The sequence below is a fragment of the Paramormyrops kingsleyae genome, chromosome 4, assembly GCF_048594095.1.
Source record: "Paramormyrops kingsleyae isolate MSU_618 chromosome 4, PKINGS_0.4, whole genome shotgun sequence".
Taxonomy (NCBI): Eukaryota; Metazoa; Chordata; class Actinopteri; order Osteoglossiformes; family Mormyridae; genus Paramormyrops; species Paramormyrops kingsleyae.
In genome coordinates this window covers 28,583,763-28,602,682 of record NC_132800.1, presented here as the reverse complement: position 1 = coordinate 28,602,682, position 18,920 = coordinate 28,583,763, and the positions used below count along the sequence as shown (strand labels likewise).

Below are 18,920 nucleotides of genomic sequence, written 5' to 3'. Positions count from 1 at the left end.
CTGGGGACCGGCTGTGTTTACTGTGTCTCTCACCCAGGTACACAGAGCGACCTGCAACCAGAATTAACAGGAAGGCCATGTGGCAGCAAACACACCTTTGAATATCATCTTTCATGTTGCTTTTGCTGTAAGAGAATACCGTGTGTACTGTCCTTCCTTCATGCTGCTACTCTGGTCTGCATACTTAAGCTGGTCTGGTTATCAGAATGATGCAATAAGCTTGTCTGGTTATCAGAATGATGCAATAAGCTGGTCTGGTTATCAAAATGATGCAATACGCTGCTGCCCCAGACACTAAGCTGCAGTTTCTAGCGGGCCGCCGGGGGGGGCACACAGACTGGGGCAGAGCTGAAAGCGTATTCCTGAGTATGACCCGCAGAAGCGGCCCAACAAAACATGTTACAAAGGGAGCTTGCAAATGATAGGCCAGAATGCCATCCCTTAAAGCCAATCAGACACCCACAAGCAACTCTTGTGTCTCATTTCTTCAACGCTGCTTATGATCAAAGATAAAAGCGGGAAAGAATGATGGGGAGGAAAAATAATCACTGGAACAGTCCATGCTTCTGATGAGGCAGCATGCAGCAAAAATGCGCAGTAAAAACACTGTAAAAATCACACCATGCATGGCTGACCCAGTTCTTCAGTTCACTGGGTGAAACTTTGTTTTCCATCAGCAGGCCACCGGGACTCGCTCACACACGAGCGCGGCTCACTGGCTCCCCTCTCATCCTATCAGGTTCACCACAGCCCCCGGGAGAAAGCTCTGTTTATCGCAGCGGGGAAATCGATATTGCAAAAGAAAAAAAACAAAAAACGACCGCAGTCAATGAATTATGCAGGGGAGAGAAAGGCGAGACGTTCTCACTCTCCAGGTGTGTATCAAAGCCTTAAGAACCACAGCACCACACGCTTGTCCTTTTGACACTTGTAATTTAAAAATTTATAAAATATGCATTTTCTTGGCATTTTAAGAAATTACAAACGCTTGCATTTGTACTAAATCACAACGAAAATACACTGTGGTTTATGCATAAGTGCCTACATTTGCTTTTACTACATGTTTTGTAGAGAAAATAAAGAAAAATATCAAATGCAACAAAAGACAAAAACATGACAGTGACGAATTAAAAACACAAGGCATTCTGCGGAGGCCCTGGAAGTGGCAGAGGTGACGGTATCAGACACGGGAAGGACGTTAAAGACGTTAAATCTGCTGCTGTCCGAGCCTCCCTTCATTAGCCACAGACTTGGGCAGAACACTGGACTCAGTGGCGCCCCCTAGCACAATAATACTGAGACACTGGAAACACTTCTTGTGACAGGGGAAGCAAAGGCACTCAGGAGCGAAGCCCACTGACTTACATTCTGAGATAAAACACTTTGTAAATATCATCAGGCAAGAGTAATTACATTACGGTTGGCACGGCGATCTCGCTCCCTTAGCTGACGGCCAGGAGAGCCCAACCCTGATTCGGCCAACACAGAAACAGAAAGATTCCCTCAAACATTAAAATTACTGTATTACATTATATAAGAATTGTATTTATACTGTGATATAATGTCCAAAGGACCCATGAGGCAGCATTGCCCACGAGCATCGATTGTCATAATCATTAGCATGGCTATTGTTCTTCATTCTTTGAGAACAAGATTATTTATTTACGCAGCGGTACGCAAGTCATCCCTTTTTCCCACGCTAGCTTACAGAAGGCAGCGCGGCTACTTCTCCGCGTTGATCTTGCTGCTGCCACAATTTTGGACGCATGCAGCGTGGATCTGCAAGCTAAAAATGCAGAGGCCTTAGAGGGCAGGGGCACTGGCAGGTCTGGGGGGGGGGGGGGGGGGGGCACTGACAGGACTGGGGGGGCACGCCAGCCAGCCCGGTGTCACAGCAGATGTGCACCCAGGAGTCTGAGCCACCTGGCCTAACTGCTGAGCCGTCACACCCTCAGCAGAAAGATCCACGGCGCCCCCTCAGTCTTCCTCACAGCCTGGAGGGACGGAGTGTGATTGTCAGGATATTCCCATGGTGCAGTTCACGGAGCGCTGCTGTGCTGAGGCTCTGATACTGGCCGGCGGGTGGGTAGCGGGGGGGGGCAGAGGCAGCTAGGGGGCCCACAGAGTGAGCAGGAGAGCCAGGAGTGCACAGAGAAGCAGCTGGATGGGTGGGGGGCCAGGGGTGGGGTGCGATGCCTGGCTGATGGCGGAGACCTTGACCTCGGACATGACGAAGGCGGAGAGGGGCACGCGGGACACCAGCGTGGGGCTGCCAAAGTTGATGAGCGAGTCAATCTTCTCTGCCTCCTTGTTACACGCCTCGATCTGCGGCAGGACGACACACAGGCACGGGGGGGGGGGATTGGGCGAGAACAAAACATTTCAGTGTAAGGTTGACGCTTTCAAGGGTGAATAGCCGAGTACTGGTGTCAGGAATCGAGGCAACAGCGAGGTTACGAAAGGAGAGCTGGGCTACAACTTACAAGTGAAAATGAAAATGAATGTCCGCTCTGAGTTTAAGGGCCTTGCTTTTTTCATGACGAGAGCAACTTTCGGAGATGGGGTGAGGCGTTTATACACGCGTGGATTGTTTTGCCCTGAGTCACCTCCATCTCTGTGCCCACCTCATCTCGATGCCAGCAGATATTATGGGCCCGATCGTCTCCGTATCCCGACCTGCGCCTAACCCGTCCCAGACTGTCAAGAGGCTCATGGGATTCCAGTGCTCCGTGTTGATAACTGCGTGTCCCGACCGTGTGCCTGTGCATGTGTGGGGGTGAGTGCGAAGCTGGCCAGAGGGAGATGTACGATGACTGGACGTTGGTATGATATGAGGTCTAGCAGGACATGAGATGCTCCCCCGAATGTAGCCTCTATCTGCAGGAATAAACACAGATACTGCCAGGTGGCACAGTAACATTACTCAGACATAAACAAACTGTGGGTTTATACTGAAATGTTCATAACTTGGACGCAGAACAATCCTGGACCCCTTTCTTTGGGTTCTTGTTTGACAGTACCAGAATCTGGATCGGAACATCGTACTCCACCATGAAACGTACCAAACAGGAAGGTCTTGGGGCCAGGCAAGCTAGTCAATGTGTGTTCTGAGACGTTCAAACGGAAAGCGTGGAAAATGAGCATCAAGCTCTACTGTGCTACCAATAAAAGCAGGGCTGGTGAGGAACAAGATTTCACCAGAAACGCAGCACTGTGGTGCATCAGTATGGCAGTGCATGTGTGCGGGAACAGCACCACTGCAGGGCAGCAGGGAGATTCAGTGGTTAGGATGGTCATCACCAAGGCTGTGGGTTTGAATCCTACCGTGGCTCTGTGTGTATAGGTCCAGTTTCCTCAAGCAGTCCAAAAAACTGGTTTAGGAGAAGTGGTGTCTCCTGGGCTGCCTGTAGTGTATTATAATACACTGCATTGCCTACAGTGTATTGCAGGTGTGAGGACACTGCACTGGAATCTCGTCCATGGTGACTCCTGTATTGCCTGCAGTGTATTGCAGGTGTGAGGACACTGCACTGGAATCTTGTCAAGGGTGACTCCTGCACTGTCTGTAGTGTATTATAGGTGTGAGGACACTGCCCTGGATTCCCGTCCAGGGTCTCTCCTGCTCTAACTGTAGTGCTACTGTACCTGCAGAGACGTGGGCTGGTAGTCCACAGGCACAATCAGTACCACGATGGCCGAGTCGATGCTCAGGTAGCCGAAGATGTCGCACTGGGGCACAGAGACGTGCAGTCGCAGGATGCGCAGCACGTCATGCAATGTCATGGGCCGGTTGCGATTCAACTGAAAGGCAGAGACGGCGTCAGCATCATGGCCACACTGGTGCGACCACCTGCCCGCCCTCTTGAACACTAAGTCCATGTTATGCAGAGGGAAGGGCATGTCTAAAGAACCACTGCATTTGGACACTTACCCTGACAACCAGCAATGGCCAAATGTGCACAGACAGCAAACGGCCATGTATGAATACCTGACCTCAACGGATGTGAGACCCACAGTCAGTCTCAGCAAACGGCACGGACATCGATTTTGTGGAATCCATTCGTTTTGTTTTTTTAGCACGAACTAGAAACCGCAGAGTCATTCAAGGCCATCTCAGGTAAGCTGGTAGCTAAACAGCCAATGTAAACAGAACTTATCGAAGCGGCAATCCCAGCCAAGGGACATGCAGGCTACGTACTCGAGTGCTGCGGGGAAATCTACGCAAAGCCCTTAACGTGGATCACTTTAACGTCACAAAATGACAGAAGGTCCTTCAGTTATCCTGCTAATGCTTCTAAAAACAGCAAGCGGATGGAAAAATGTCAGTAAAGAGACATTTGATAATTTTCTAATGGATTTATTAATTTATTAATGAATTTATAGACAGGTTTATGAGCAAATAGTGTAAAACAAATTAAGGGCTGAGAATACCGCCAACAGCAACATGCTTTGATGATGATGATTTTATATGTAAGCCCTGCCTTAATTCTTTGTGACACAGATTCAGCAAGGCGCCTGAAACATTCCTCAGAGGCTTTGGTCCATGTTAACATGACAGCGTCACTAGTCACTGCAGATTTGCCAGCTGCACCTTCGTGATGCGAATCTCCCGTTCCACCACATCCCATTGGTGCTCTGCTGGACTGAGATCAGGTGACTGTGGAGGCCATTTGAGTGCAGTGAACTCAGTGTCATGTACAAAAAAACCAGCCTGAGATGCAGTGAGCTTTGTGTCATAGCGCACCATCCTGCTGGAAGCTGAGTACACTGTGGTCATGAAGGGATGTCCCCACAAAAGTTACTTAAGGTTAAGGTTAGAGCTGCGTAGGCGTTAAGGGTGTCATAATTAGGAGTTTTCACCATAGAAATAAATGGAGAGTCCCCACTAAGATTTGAGTACAGACATGCTTGTGTGTGTGTGTATAAAATGTATTAGTGCTGTCAACGGTAAATGAATTACTGCTCGTGATTCATTTGGAAACCTTAACATATTGTGCTTTTAATTCAAATGAACCCTCTGGAGTCGGTGATACTCCCCGCAGGATAAAATGGAAATCTCACCAAACTCGTTCATACACAGAAAAAAAACAAACCCTGAACAGTCTACTTTTCAAATATATATATAGGTTGAAACTAAATATGTTTTTAAAACTTTGTAAGGAGAATAAAAAGAACAATGCCAGTGATCGACTGGAGTGTCTGAGTCTGGAAGCAGCTCTGATCGGCCAACCATTTGCCCCGCGGGTGATACTTCATATGAAAACCGTACGATAATCCCACATTCGTTACTGGGTCAAGAATACTCATGGAAACTTCCACAAACAAGAGCATATGCTTGGATTTTGTTTACACTGACCGGGGAGCTGCAACCTTTTATTCTGTCATGTGAGAGTGTTTCACACCTGCGAATTCGGGTGAGCACTAACTTTGTAAATTACTCTAGTTTTGATCAATACTGTAAAATCTTGTCTTTATAAATATACCCAAACTGTTGTTCCTACCTTCGTGGGACTTTTCACAGAATCATTTTAACTTACTACATTTCTCAAAATGCATGTTGCAAAAAAACTTAAAATAGTTTGGATTGTAACCACTCATATATTTGTTTTATCGTCCAAAAAATGTAAGCAAATAGCCCACCACCATTTTAAACTTGTGAAAATCATGATTAATCACAGCCTAACTGGATATATTTTTTAAATCAACTGACACCACTAAAAATATATATATATATATTATATATACATACACACACATACAATCATACATACATAGATACACACACACAGAGTAGAAAATGGACTATGCAGTTAGACACAGCGATTGTGATGCAGCAGTCATGTAATTATGGATGAGTATCTCTCCGCCCCCAACCCCTCAACCCCCCAGATCAGTGTGATGGAATGCAGTCTTACCTTAGGAAAAACATTCATTTGCTCTTTATTCCACAGGATCTGCAACATCCCAGCACACAGAGGGCAGCAGGCTCCTGTGGAGATGAACAGCGCAGTGAGCTCCACCAGGGGGCGCAGGTGCTCTGCCACACCACACCCCAACCCAGCCATAGGCCGGGATTCCTGTGGTGGCAGTGAGCTCCACCAGGGGGCGCAGGTGCTCTGTCACACCACACCCCAACCCAGCCATAGGCCGGAATTCCTGTGGTTGCAGTGAGCTCCACCAGGGGGCGCAGGTGCTCTGCCACACCACACCCCAACCCAGCCATAGGCCGGGATTCCTGTGGTGGCAGTGAGCTCCACCAGGGGGCGCAGGTGCTCTGTCACACCACACCCCAACCCAGCCATAGGCCGGAATTCCTGTGGTTGCAGTGAGCTCCACCAGGGGGCGCAGGTGCTCTGCCACACCACACCCCAACCCAGCCATAGGCCGGAATTCCTGTGGTTGCAGTAAGCTCCACCAGGGGGCGCAGGTGCTCTGCCACACCACACCCCAACCCAGCCATAGGCCGGAATTCCTGTGGTTTTTTGCCTATACGCATGTGCTGAGCGCTTTTTGTTGTTTGTGATGCAAATGACTCGTGCTAAAACATATCAGTGTGCATGTGCAAACTGTTGGAGGACAGATGCGTTCACATTACAGGTCACTTGTAATTATGGATGTGAACCATAAAGATAGGAAGATCCAATCTGAGCAAACAATTGGAACTGGACAATGAGGCTTGTAATGTGAATGTAGCTAATGTTATCTGGCTGGATTGCGTAAACCAGAAGTCACACTGGACCAACTATGAGACAAAGACAAACAGGGAACATCCTCAGTCAGTCCAGACCGAAACCTTTCATGAAGCTGCTCTCTCTAAATTATCTGCTTGCTTTCATTTTCCAGTTTGGGTAAAGTAATAAATAACAAGGGGGCCTCGACGAATGCATCCCATAATGTCATTTGAATAGCATCCGGTTAATATCTCTAATTAATTAAGAGCTCAACAAGACAAAAGCAAGCGCAGAGGGGCAGAGTTAGCGAACTGCGAGCTGGCAGCGCACAACCTGTATAACATGACTTACAGCACCACCTGCTGGCCACATGCAGTACAGATTAACATTAATAGCATTACACCCTGATGACAAATGTTCACCAGCTGGTGGATTCTGGTCCACATCAGGATCGAAACACACTGGAGCTTCTGCCAGGTGGCAGCTGCTGCCCCTTCCTTTGGGCCGGCACCCCAGTTTTCAGTAAAGTAACTAATTATATAAATCACAATTAGCCAGCCTAGTTAATAATTAATTTTCATAAGAGTTCCCCTGACTTAAAGCATGTGAAGTATAATCTCCCAAGCTCAGAGTACTGTGTAGGCCACCCCTCCATTAATGATGGTTTGTTCCACTTTAGCCCCGCCTCCCTATCCTTTCCTAACGTTAAAACATTAATCTACATTTATGTAAACATGGTTTACCTCGATGAACAACATACGAATGAGTAAATTATGTAGTTCTTCTGCATCCTCCATAGGGCTGAACAATATCTAAGAAAATAAAGTGTGATATTTACATTTAAAAGTATTGGGATAGCTGATAATATTGAGCCGAGTTAAGTGTGTGTGTGTGTATGTGTATGTATGTATGTATGTATGCATGTCTGTGTGTATGTATCCATGCATGCATGTATGTTTGCGTGTATGTATGCATGTATATATGCATGTCTGTGTGTATATATATCTGTGTGTATGTTTGTATGTCTGTATGTATGCATGTCTGTATGTATGTCTGTATCCATGTCTGTGTGAGACAGCACACGGCCACAGAGACAGCACACGGCCACAGAGACAGCACACGGCCACAGAGACAGCACACGGCCACAGAGACAGCACACGGCCACAGAGACAGCATACGGCCACAGAGACAGCATACGGCCAGCTACCATGGGGTTGGGCGCTCAGAATTACACTCATGGAATAAATTACTGTCATTATATTCAATAAAACTCCAGTATAAATTCTAATAAAGATCTAATAGATCATACATATATACCTTGAAATGCACTTGAAAGAATTATTTTATGCTGCAAACTCTTATAATTTTCAAGTCAGCCTCTTGCCACCCCAAGCAAAATTTTCAAAAGTAAATTGGACCTCAGCCTTGCGGTGCTGATGGGATTTGCCCCCTCCTTTCCCAGCTGGGACCCCCTCCTGCGGACCATCATTACCAGTGTGCTGTGTGCTGCCCAAGGCTGCCTGTGGTGCGTGAGCCCCCCCCCCCACTGACCTGGCGGCGTGACGGGCTGACACCCTCTGCTAGACAGGGGCGGGCAAAGAACAGCGTCGCAGCCAGACTCGCCGCTGTACTCGGACACGGTGCCCACGGCGTGGCACGGCCCGGCGTAGTCCACGGCCACGCGGTTCGAGTAGGCCTCACACACCGTGCCGTAGGTCTCGCCATTATGTCCGCACACTGGCCTGCGGTTCCTGCAAGCATCCTGTGGGGGGGCGGTGACACAAAGGCATGGGTCAGCAGGCCTCACGCAGCCCCCTCTGCCGCATGCAGGCTGCAGCCTGCAGGAAATGCATGCATTTAATCAATTTAATTACATCGAGTCTATTTTCATATAGCGCCTTTCACAACAGAGTTGTCCCAAGGGGCATCACATGGGTGTCTTGTTATACAGCATCAGGCAAAAGGGAACACGGCAATGAAAGTCAGAAAGCCAGATGATAACGGAGGAGAGCAACCGAAAACCTCTGGGGGTCAGAGGTCAACTGGCTGCAAACCCACCCCCCCCCCCCCCCGACATGCTAACATTACAGAAAGAGTGGGTGTGTTTCCTAAAAGCATCGTGATGGAGACGGTCCTGTCAAGCCAGAGTCCATCAATGAGTCGATTCTCCATGCAGGCCTGTGCAGGGCGGCACAGCCAAGTCTGCACACACTCGTTTATAGGAAAACAAACATGCACACAGGTGAAAAGATAAGGCTGCTGTCTGTTACCTAAGGGGGGGGGGGGGCGTCCGCAGGCTGTGAACAGCGGGAGATGCGGAGCTGGAGGAGGAAGAGGCGGGGGGGGGGGGGGGGGGGGGGGGCGACAGAGGCCAGGGGTACACTGGTGCCCCCAGAGGGGTCCCTCAGTCCCCGGGGCCAAACAGAGGAAGGGGACAGAGAGCAAGGGCAGAGTGGGGAGAGAGAGACAGGTGGGAGGGAGGGAGAAAGGGACGAGGACTGGCTGGGAAAACAGAGGGAGAGAGGGAGGGAAGGACAGGGAAAGAAAGAAAAACAGATGGAGTCAGAGGCAAGAAACGGAGCAGAGTCAAGCAGAGGTGGAGCAGACTGACTGGCTGTAGCTGTCGCACACTCCTGCAGGCTGACAGGCCAACAGGTGCTGTGCCTTCATGCACGTAAACATGCATGACTGGGCGGCGGCCTGTCAGGCAGCAGCTGCATCGACCTGCTGTCTGTGGTCGCAAATGTCAGCGGGGCTGAGAATCTCCCAGGTGCTAAAGCCACTAACCTCCTGGCCTGCGTGTAGCTGGGGGAACACGAAGAACCTGCACGAAGGATGCTAACCCTCAGGCGTGCGTGTAGCTGGGGGAACACGAAGAACCTGCACGAAGGATGCTAACCCTCAGGCGAGCGTGTAGCTGGGGGAACACGAAGAACCTGCACGAAGGATGCTAACCCTCAGGCGAGCGTGTAGCTGGGGGGTAATGTGAAGAACCTGCACTAAGGACCCTAACCCTCAGGTGTGTGTGCAAGGCGAACGGCAGCGTTCCTGTCAGGGAGTATCATGTAAAGCAGCCTGTGTTTACACAGGAGGGACAAGAAGCACAAGGGAGCCCATTGTGACTTTCACCAACGCCCCCTGTAGGTCCTACCTGGCAGGGGCCCATGTAGGACAGTGTCTTTCCTCTTTGGTAGAGCAGGCAGAGGTTGGGGTGCTCTGTGTTGGTGCTGTCACACACTGGGTCCAGCTGGTTCTTGTCACAGCTGAGGGAACGAGCCTGGCACTCATACTGCCTGCAGGGGAAGCTACTGGTGCTACTGAGGCAGACCTTGCGGCTCGGCGTACACCTGCGGGCGGGGAATGGTGTTAGGGTTAGGGTTAGGCAGACAGACAGGCAGGCAGACAGACAGACAGGCAGATGGAGAGACAGGTAGGCAAACAGACTGACCTTAACCATAATTAAGAAAACAAAATACAAGACTTTTGGCATTTTTAGTTTTTTGATTGCAGTCATGGATGTAACATATACATAAAACACACACACACACACACACACACACACACGCACACTGTGAGAACACACAGATCAGCTCAGACTAATTCAGTGCAGGAAGCCATGGCTACAGACAAGCACAGTGACCACACTGCATGGCTAAAGAGAGGCATAGTGACCACACTGCAAAGCTATAGACAGGCACAGTGACCACACTGCATGGCTATAGACAGACACGGTCACCACACTGCATGGCTATAGACAGAAACGGTCACCACACTGCATAGCTATAGACAGTCACAGTCACAATACTGCATGGCTATAGACAGGCATGGTCACCACACTGCATAGCTATAGACAGTCACAGTCACCACACTGCATGGCTATAGACAGGCACGGTCACCACACTGCATAGCTATAGACAGGCACAGTGACCACACTGCATGGCTATAGACAGGCATGGTCATCACACTGCATAGCTATAGACAGTCACAGTCACCACACTGCATGGCTATAGACAGGCATGGTTACAATACTGCCATTTTCCCACAGTGGCCGAAGCTTGACAGTGTCAGCCATCACTAACCACCTATCAATGGAAAAAAGTGAGTCAAAACCAGCTCCTACTGAACCATAAATGCTGGTTCCTGGCCAAAAACCGTAACTCCTTGACCATGTTCTGGAAACACTGATGGTTTATGGATGCCATCTGGGAGACAGCCCGCTCGAACCCAAGTCACTCATGACTATGGTGTCACGGGGTACCACAGTTTGCCAGCATATACCCACAGGAAAAGGCTGAAGCGTGTGGCAGACCCCGTCAGCTTCCTGCTGCCCTGCTAACCCCCAATGCCCACACGCCCCGTCACCTTTGGTTCTTGGGGCAGGGATTAGGCATGCACGGGTCCCTGCTCCTGCAGGTGCCGAAGCTGAAGTGCTGGTCCTGCATGCCCATGCAGCGTGCCACACAGGCGCTGGGGTAGGTTCGCCCGTTTTGGGCACACACCGGTACAAACTGGTCTGGGCAGCTGCAGGGAAGACCTGTGGGCAGGAGACGCATGTTCAACATGGACCCCGGGAGCGATGACAGGAAAGGGCACAGGTTCAGAGAGAGCGCCTGTTCTCCGACGACCCAGCGCAGCCACCTGCTGCTAAGGCAGACGTTAGCATAAATAAGGCCTAGATGCATATTAAACAGATGTTAGGGAATCAGTGCTACTTATTAAACAGAAGTTCACACAGAGAGAACATTGTAATTCAGAGACACAGAAGTTAAATGTAATTATTTAGCAGATGGTTTTATCCAAACTGACAAAGAACTGAGAGAGAGAAAGATCAGCCAGGCCCTGGAGCAAGTGTGGCGGTGATGGTGCAGCAAACCGGCCGACCTGGAGATGCGATCTGGACATCTACTGTGGATCTTAACCCACAAAGCCACACTCTGCCTCACTGTTAGTACACACCAAACCTTGAACTTCACATCAACAGAAGTTACTACAGACCGAACCCTGGGCTTCACATCAACAGAAGTTACTACAGACCGAACCCTGAGCTTCACATCAACAGAAGTTACTACAGACCGAACCCTGGGCTTCACATCAACAGAAGTTACTACAGACCGAACCCTGGGCTTCACATCAACAGAAGTTACTACAGACCGAACCCTGAGCTTCACATCAACAGAAGTTACTACAGACCGAACCCTGAGCTTCACATCAACAGAAGTTACTACAGACCGAACCCTGGGCTTCACATCAACAGAAGTTACTACAGACCGAACCCTGGGCTTCACATCAACAGAAGTTACTACAGACCGAACCCTGGGCTTCACATCAACAGAAGTTACTACAGACCGAACCCTGGGCTTCACATCAACAGAAGTTACTACTCCTCACCAGTGAAGCGCTGCCGGTCCTCCTCCGAGCTCAGCGAGCTCAGGCACTGGCGTGTGGAGCAGATGGGCGTCCCAGCAAAGCAGGAGCACAGGTGGCAGTCCACCTTGAAGACGGAGCCATGACCTGTGGAGCAGAGAGAGCCACGTCCTGTTCAGCAGCCAATCTGTGGCCCCAGGAACTTAAAATCCCCGAGGCTCAATCAACATCTCATTTATAATGTATAAAATAACAGAAATGCTAAAACAAGACAGCTAATTTACCCTGAATGCTCATATCAAAGCCATAGTTTAACGCAGGATGCTGGTTACACACAAACATAAAGTTCTGCATGGGAAGTGATCTGGGCTTATATGAGGTTGGCTCTTATAAAGACGCTAGCAGAGGCCTTGTGCTATAATGTAAGCACTAGGTGGCGTCATTACAGTAGGTGGATGAATTTCATTGGAAACAATTTCTGCAGTCTGAATTTCCTGGTGCTCACAAACATTCACACAAACACACACACACATGCACACACACTCTTTCACACACACATGCACACGCTCTCTCTCTCTCTCACACACACACACACACACACACACACACACACACACACACACACGCACACACACACACACACACACAAAGTGGGGGTTCTGGCTGCTGAATCCTTTCCAGGTACAGAAGTGACACACATTTCTGCTGAACCGCAAACACACCCTTGGTCAGAAAATGTTGAGGTGTGCCTGATGTACTTCCTGCTTAAACAGTAAAGATGCACAGCACCCTTATAAACACGGCGACCCCCCCCCCCCCCCCCACATCAGTGGGAATGCTATCCGGCCACAAAGGTCACTACAGTTCATCAGGGGGGCACAAAGGGCCTCGCTGAGGGCTTTTCCGAGGGCTGCAAGGCTGGCTTTGTGCTCAGGGCCTGGGGAACAAGCGACCCCATTGTGCCGCACGCCGGCCCTCCACAGTGGTGGGGGGGCGGCATACCTGCCCCTCGCTTTCCAAGGCTGCCCGATCTATGAGCACGGCACCTACCCCCACCCAGGCCATCAGCGCCGTGAGCTATTACTAGGTGCTGGAATCCCCGAGCTTGTTAATGATGATGAAACGTTTCCATGGTGACCGCATCTATCACATGACAGTGGATGTCCCAGGATAGGCCCACATGATGTACCACTGAGAGAAGCTTAACCTTAATCTTTGTAATAGACCTGCAGCCAGAATCACAAAGAGCAAAATGTTGAAAGAAGAGAGAGAGCATGTCAGGTCACTGGAGGAGCCCAGTGATGGAATGTGCCATTCTCTGCTGTGACGGGGGGTGACAATGGCCTACTTTGCCTCTGGCCTCCCACGATGCAGGTCTTGGAGATATCCACACAGGGCATGTCGGCGCAGTTCTCCAGCCGGCCGCTCTGGCCACAGGAGCAAACCTCGTAGCAGCCGGCCTGACCGCTCGGCACCGGGACCTGGATCAGGGAGTCCATGTGCACCAGGAGCTCTGAAGCCTCACCCAGCTTGCAGCCTGCATCACGCATGCATACACATACACACACACACACACACATACACAGGACCACAGACACACACATACATGGAAAAGCACACAGAGATGCACACATTCAGAGACACCTTATACACAGAATGTAAATGAAATCTAAGTGAAATAAACATTCTGTCATCACCCTGGCGCCTCTTTCCACGCAGCTACGCTTAGGGCTGCAGCAGCATGTGCATGTGTCACCAGCTCATGTCGAACATCAGAAGCTGTAAATCAGCCAGTATGTGTGGCTCTGCGGGTTAAGCCTCTACACCCGTAACAGTCACACTGCCCGTGAGCGAGGCCATTCCGGGGCAGCGACCCCGCTCTCTGGCCCTTCCGGGGCGCCGACCCCGCGCTCTGGCCCTTCCGGGGCGCCGACCCCGCGCTCTGCCCCAAGCTTCTCTCAATCACCTGCATGTGTGTGTGTGTGTGTCTCAAAAGTGACCAAGATGGAATATGTGAAAATAAAGAATGTCTATGTATCTGTACTTGTACAACTGGCAGATAAAGTACCACTTACTTTGAAACAAATGCACATTCTTCATGGATAAATACAATAAGGAAAGCAGCAGGGGGCGCTACAGTACCTGGCATACAGAAGTAGGGCAGACAGTCTTGGCCTGGCTGGCAGCCCTTCCTGTTGACCTCACACAGCTGGTTGCTGGGACAGGGGTTTGGATTGCAGGGGTGAATCACTTCCTGTGTGATGTCGCCCAGAGCACTGGGGGCTGCAAAAGTTACGGGGCTCAGAGCATAGTCCTGGAATAGCGCTGCGGCGAGAGCCCCCACTATCTGACACTTCCTGTTCGCTGTCATTCACAGCAGAAGAGCAGAGCAGGTACCCAGACAGACACGCTTCTCAGACGATCAGACAGCAGGCATGTAAAGCGCGGGCCTTTGTGTGTGCGCCGCGTGAGCTTGCTGGTTACCGCCGGACCGCGTACCTGCAGCAGGCGGCCCTGAGCGTGCCGCTGACCTCACGGCAGATGGCGATCCTCCACGCCAGCGGGGGCGTTACCAGTTATTTCATCAGGCAATTAGTGTGAACAACAACACACAGCCGTCTGCTCAGCCGATACACCTCCTGTATACACCTCCTGTATAAACCTCCTGTATACACCTCCTGTATACACCTCCTGTATACACCTCCTGTATAAACCTCCTGTATACACCTCCTGTATACACCTCCTGTATACACTTCTCGTACCCTCCTGTGTACACCCTTGAGTATATACTTCCTGCATGCACTTCCTGTGTATTTCTCCTATAGACACCTTTTGCATATACTTCCTGCACACATTTACTGCACATATCGCCTCTATACACACTTCTTGACTATAATTACTGTACACATCTCCTGTACATACTTCCTGCATATACTTCATCTACACACTTCCCATATACATACTTCATGTATATACTACCTGCACACATTTCCTGTTTATACTACCTGCACACATCTCCTGTTTATACTACCTGCACACATCTCCTGTTTATACTACCTGCACACATCTCCTGTTTATACTACCTGCACACATCTCCTGTTTATACTACCTGCACACATCTCCTGTTTATACTACCTGCACACATCTCCTGTTTATACTACCTGCACACATTTCCTGTTTATACTACCTGCACACATTTCCTGTTTATACTACCTGCACACATTTCCTGTTTATACTACCTGCACACATTTCCTGTTTATAGACTCACTAAGGTATCTCTCCAGTGGGATGCAACGCTCCGGGTCGTCAGTAGGGGACAGCGTATCGCAGATGCTCTCTGGAGTCTGGCCCTCACGGAACCTGCTGTGGTCTCCACACTGGGTGAGGATCTCCACACAGTCAGACCTTCAGGAACAGGGTGGGGGGAGGGACAGGGGTAGTTTCAGCATGGGGGGGAGCTGCTTATTCTGGCACATGTGACTTTTACACTCCTGATGTTTCACTGGGTTCGCGGCCCAGACACAACTTCAGAAAGCCGACATAAATGAAGTGAAAACGCTGGAGCAGAGCCCGTGTGCCGGCAGACTGGAAACGCTGGCGTCAGCGGAGGGGAGGGGTAAATGCATTTCCCACACTCAGTGTCGTGTTTTCCCAGGTGACCTGGCATAAGCCAGTGTTCCCCAAAGCCGCCTTCCATTTCTTTTATATCCTGAGTTGGCTCAGCAAACACAAGAAAAGAGCCTTACCTGAGTCTCCCCCCCCCCCCACAGGGTAGTCACCGGGGTACAGCACGGCATCTGTTTGCATTCAAGCACATAATGTCATCTTCCCTCTCACCACCTCTAAGCTATCGAGCAGCGATGATGTTAAACTTTCAAGGAGACTGAAATCTAAAGATTATCTGCTGTGTACTGGTCGGCCCATCTATCCTGACCTGCCCGTCAGAGGGTGCAGTGTACTGGTTGGCCTGTCTCTCCTGACCTGCCCGTCAGAGGGTGCAGTGTACTGGTTGGCCTGTTTCTCCCGATCTGTCCATCTGAGTGCGCAGTGTACTGGCTGGGCTGTCTCTCCCGACTCGTCCGTCTACGTGTGCAGTGTACTGGTTGGCCTGTTTCTCCCGACCCACCCGCCTGTGTTCTGGCAGCCCCCACCTGCAGATGACACTGCCGCGGGACTTGCTGTAACAGGGCTTGATCTGCAGCGAGCAGGCCACTGCTTTCCACATGTCTGGCTGGCACTTGGAGATGTCCCGCACCGGGATGCTCATGTGCGGCATCTGGATGCTGCCCTTCTCCCACAGCTTGATGTCGTTCATGGCACCCTGATCCGCCTGCGTGTTGCAGCTGCGGAACAGCTCCGTCGGCCTGTGAGAGCAAGTGTGAGAGAAGCTCAGGAGTGGATGGCAAGGCAGGCTCAGGACACAGACATTTACTTAATGTGAGAGGAGCTTAGGTGTGGATGGCAAGGCAGGCTCAGGACACAGACATTTACTTATTTAGAAGGGCTTTTATCAAGTCAGCCGGTCCCTGGAGCCATAGGGGTTAAGGGCCCTGCTCAATGGGGACATCACTCAGCCGATCCTGGGATTTAAACCGGCGGCCTTAGCATCACAGGCACAGCATCCTAACCAACTGAACCACACCCCCAAAATAACAATAACCGGATCCCTTCCTCAGCAACCAAACCTGAGGACATTGTGTCCAGCACCCTGCTCCCCCTAAAGGGCATGGGACTGGCTGGTGGGAGGGTGGGGGGACATTCAAAGCAGAGGTAACACCAGATCTGTGAGGTAAACCTTATCCATGAGTGTGGATTTGGTGGGGAGCACAGGTGGGAGGAACACTGAGCTGTGACGTGCCTGAGAAAGCATCATGTGAGGTGGCCCCCCCTCCTCAAGCCGGCCATGTTTATGCGAGTCATGATCTATGCTAATAAGATAGAACAACTACCCACAATTACGACGAAACAAATACACAGAGACTCCAGGTGAAAGCATCCGCCATAATTCCTGCTAAAGCTTTGATTGAGCCACTTTCATAAAATTCCCAACGTAACTGGTAAGAAGCCATTTCCAGGTCCCAGTGCATATTTTGCAACTTTACATTCCATTCTTTTTATTTGCCCAATAACATTTGAAAAACAAAATGCGTCGGGTACGAAAGAGCGCCACCCTGGTGGCCAGAGGTGGCGCTGGTGCAAATGCCTTCAAAGAGGTGAGACTGGTCACCAGCACTATGTCACATTTCACATATTTAGCAGACGCTTTTATTCAAAGTGACGTACAATTGAGAAGCAGGTGCAGCCAGGCCCAGGACCAGCTGAAGTGAAAGGCCTTGTACAAGGGCCCAGTGGTGAAATCTTATACCGACCAGGGGATTTGAACCGGCAGCCTTCTGATGATGGGCACAGCATCTTAGCCTGCTGAGCTGCTCACCACAAACCTGGTATCTATCTGTAAGAACACTCCTAAACTCCAGGAAACACAAGCATGCCCCAGTCCATCCCACACGCCATGGTCATTTCTGACACACCTCCTAAGGTCCTTCAAAGGAAATTCCAAAGCATTGTTTGTCTGTCTGACCTCAGCAGGAAGCCTGGGAACGGTGAGGTCATTGCAAACTGGGGACTGTCACAGTGCACTTAGACAAATAAACGTCAGCCTGTTCCCCTCCACAGGCCGTCTGTGGAAGCACGACTGATATCAAGCTAACGGTTAATTACTCAGTCTAAGAGATTCATGGGATAAAATCATGTTAAAGAGCTAGACAGAAAAGTGTGTTCATTTAAACAAAGACAAGCAATGAGAAATGTCAAGCACTGTAACACTACTACAAGCAGAAAAAGGTGTTGTTGAAGCTGGAGCACTAACTGAATGGATGACAGACTATCCTGCAGTTGAAGCTGGTGCAGCAGCAGTATGTCTGACAGACCAGCCTGTTGTTGAAGCTGGTGCAGTAGCAGTATGTCTGGCAGACCAGCCTGTTGTTGAAGCTGGTGCAGTAGCCGTATGTCTGGCAGACCGGCCTGTTGTTGAAGCTGGTGCAGTAACAGTATGTATGGGAGACTGGCCTGTTGTTGAAGTTGGTGCAGTAGCTGAGGTCCTTGCAGCCCAGCTGGCATGGCTCCCGGACGTCGGCCAGGCAGCTGACCAGCTCGGCCTCCACAGGGTTATACTCGCACAGCTGGTCAAACTCCTGCAAGGTCTGCGTACCCCAGTTGGTGCTGCTGTGGTGACACATATCCCTGATAGGAGACAGGTGCCATGCATCAGTGGGACAGCAATTAGACAAGAGACAACACAGGGATACCAACAGTAAGGATATACTTCTCATACACCCGGGCGTGTATATTCCCATATACCCCGTGGCAATAGCCCCAGGGCTCTCATGCTGCCACCTCTGAGGGGAAGCTGCATTTCAAGTTGACATGATTAAATGTCCTCAGGTTCGGTCGCACTAACCTGCACACTGAGGTGTTGGCTTTGGAGCAGCAGTGCAACTTAGCGCAGTCCATTTTGGCAGTGGGGGAGGTGTCAGGATGGCTGGGCTGGGGGGCGTGCGCGTTTCCCAGGAAGCATTGCCAGAGCGGGTCCTGCGGCAGCGGCTGGCGGTCGCACTCGGCGATCAGCTCGTCGATGATCTCCTGCTCGGTGGTGCGGGTGCGCAGGATGTGGCGGCAGGCGCTCTGGCAGTGCGAGTCCTCGGCGCGGTCGCAGCAGTACAAGCCTGGGGAGGGGGGTTACAAGGGAGCGGGTTACGAGGGAGCGGGTTACGAGGGAGCGGGTTACGAGGGAGCGGGTTACGAGGGAGCGGGTTACAAGGGAGCGGTCAGGGCAGTCAACCGCTCTCTCCTCCGTGCCAGTGCAGTAGGCAAGCTGCCCAGCTA

The 18,920-nt window shown here is 50.6% G+C and overlaps 1 protein-coding gene across 1 annotated transcript in view; it reads right to left on the bottom strand.

Annotated features, from left to right (window-relative positions):
• Positions 1-1,844: 1,844 nt before the first annotated feature.
• LOC111851388 (reversion-inducing cysteine-rich protein with Kazal motifs-like) overlaps positions 1,845-18,920 on the bottom strand; it is a 33,580-nt gene continuing 16,504 nt past the window's right edge. The window contains exons 9-21 of the mRNA XM_072711034.1: positions 18,496-18,760; positions 18,105-18,278; positions 16,187-16,399; positions 15,304-15,440; positions 14,178-14,318; positions 13,384-13,572; positions 12,060-12,182; positions 11,034-11,205; positions 9,823-10,018; positions 8,223-8,433; positions 5,916-5,989; positions 3,646-3,801; positions 1,845-2,325 (exon numbers count right to left, since the gene is read on the bottom strand). Of these exons, the coding sequence (XP_072567135.1) occupies positions 2,110-2,325; positions 3,646-3,801; positions 5,916-5,989; positions 8,223-8,433; positions 9,823-10,018; positions 11,034-11,205; positions 12,060-12,182; positions 13,384-13,572; positions 14,178-14,318; positions 15,304-15,440; positions 16,187-16,399; positions 18,105-18,278; positions 18,496-18,760 (2,267 nt within the window). The 3' untranslated portion in view covers positions 1,845-2,109. The remainder of the gene's footprint in view (positions 2,326-3,645; positions 3,802-5,915; positions 5,990-8,222; positions 8,434-9,822; positions 10,019-11,033; positions 11,206-12,059; positions 12,183-13,383; positions 13,573-14,177; positions 14,319-15,303; positions 15,441-16,186; positions 16,400-18,104; positions 18,279-18,495; positions 18,761-18,920) is intronic.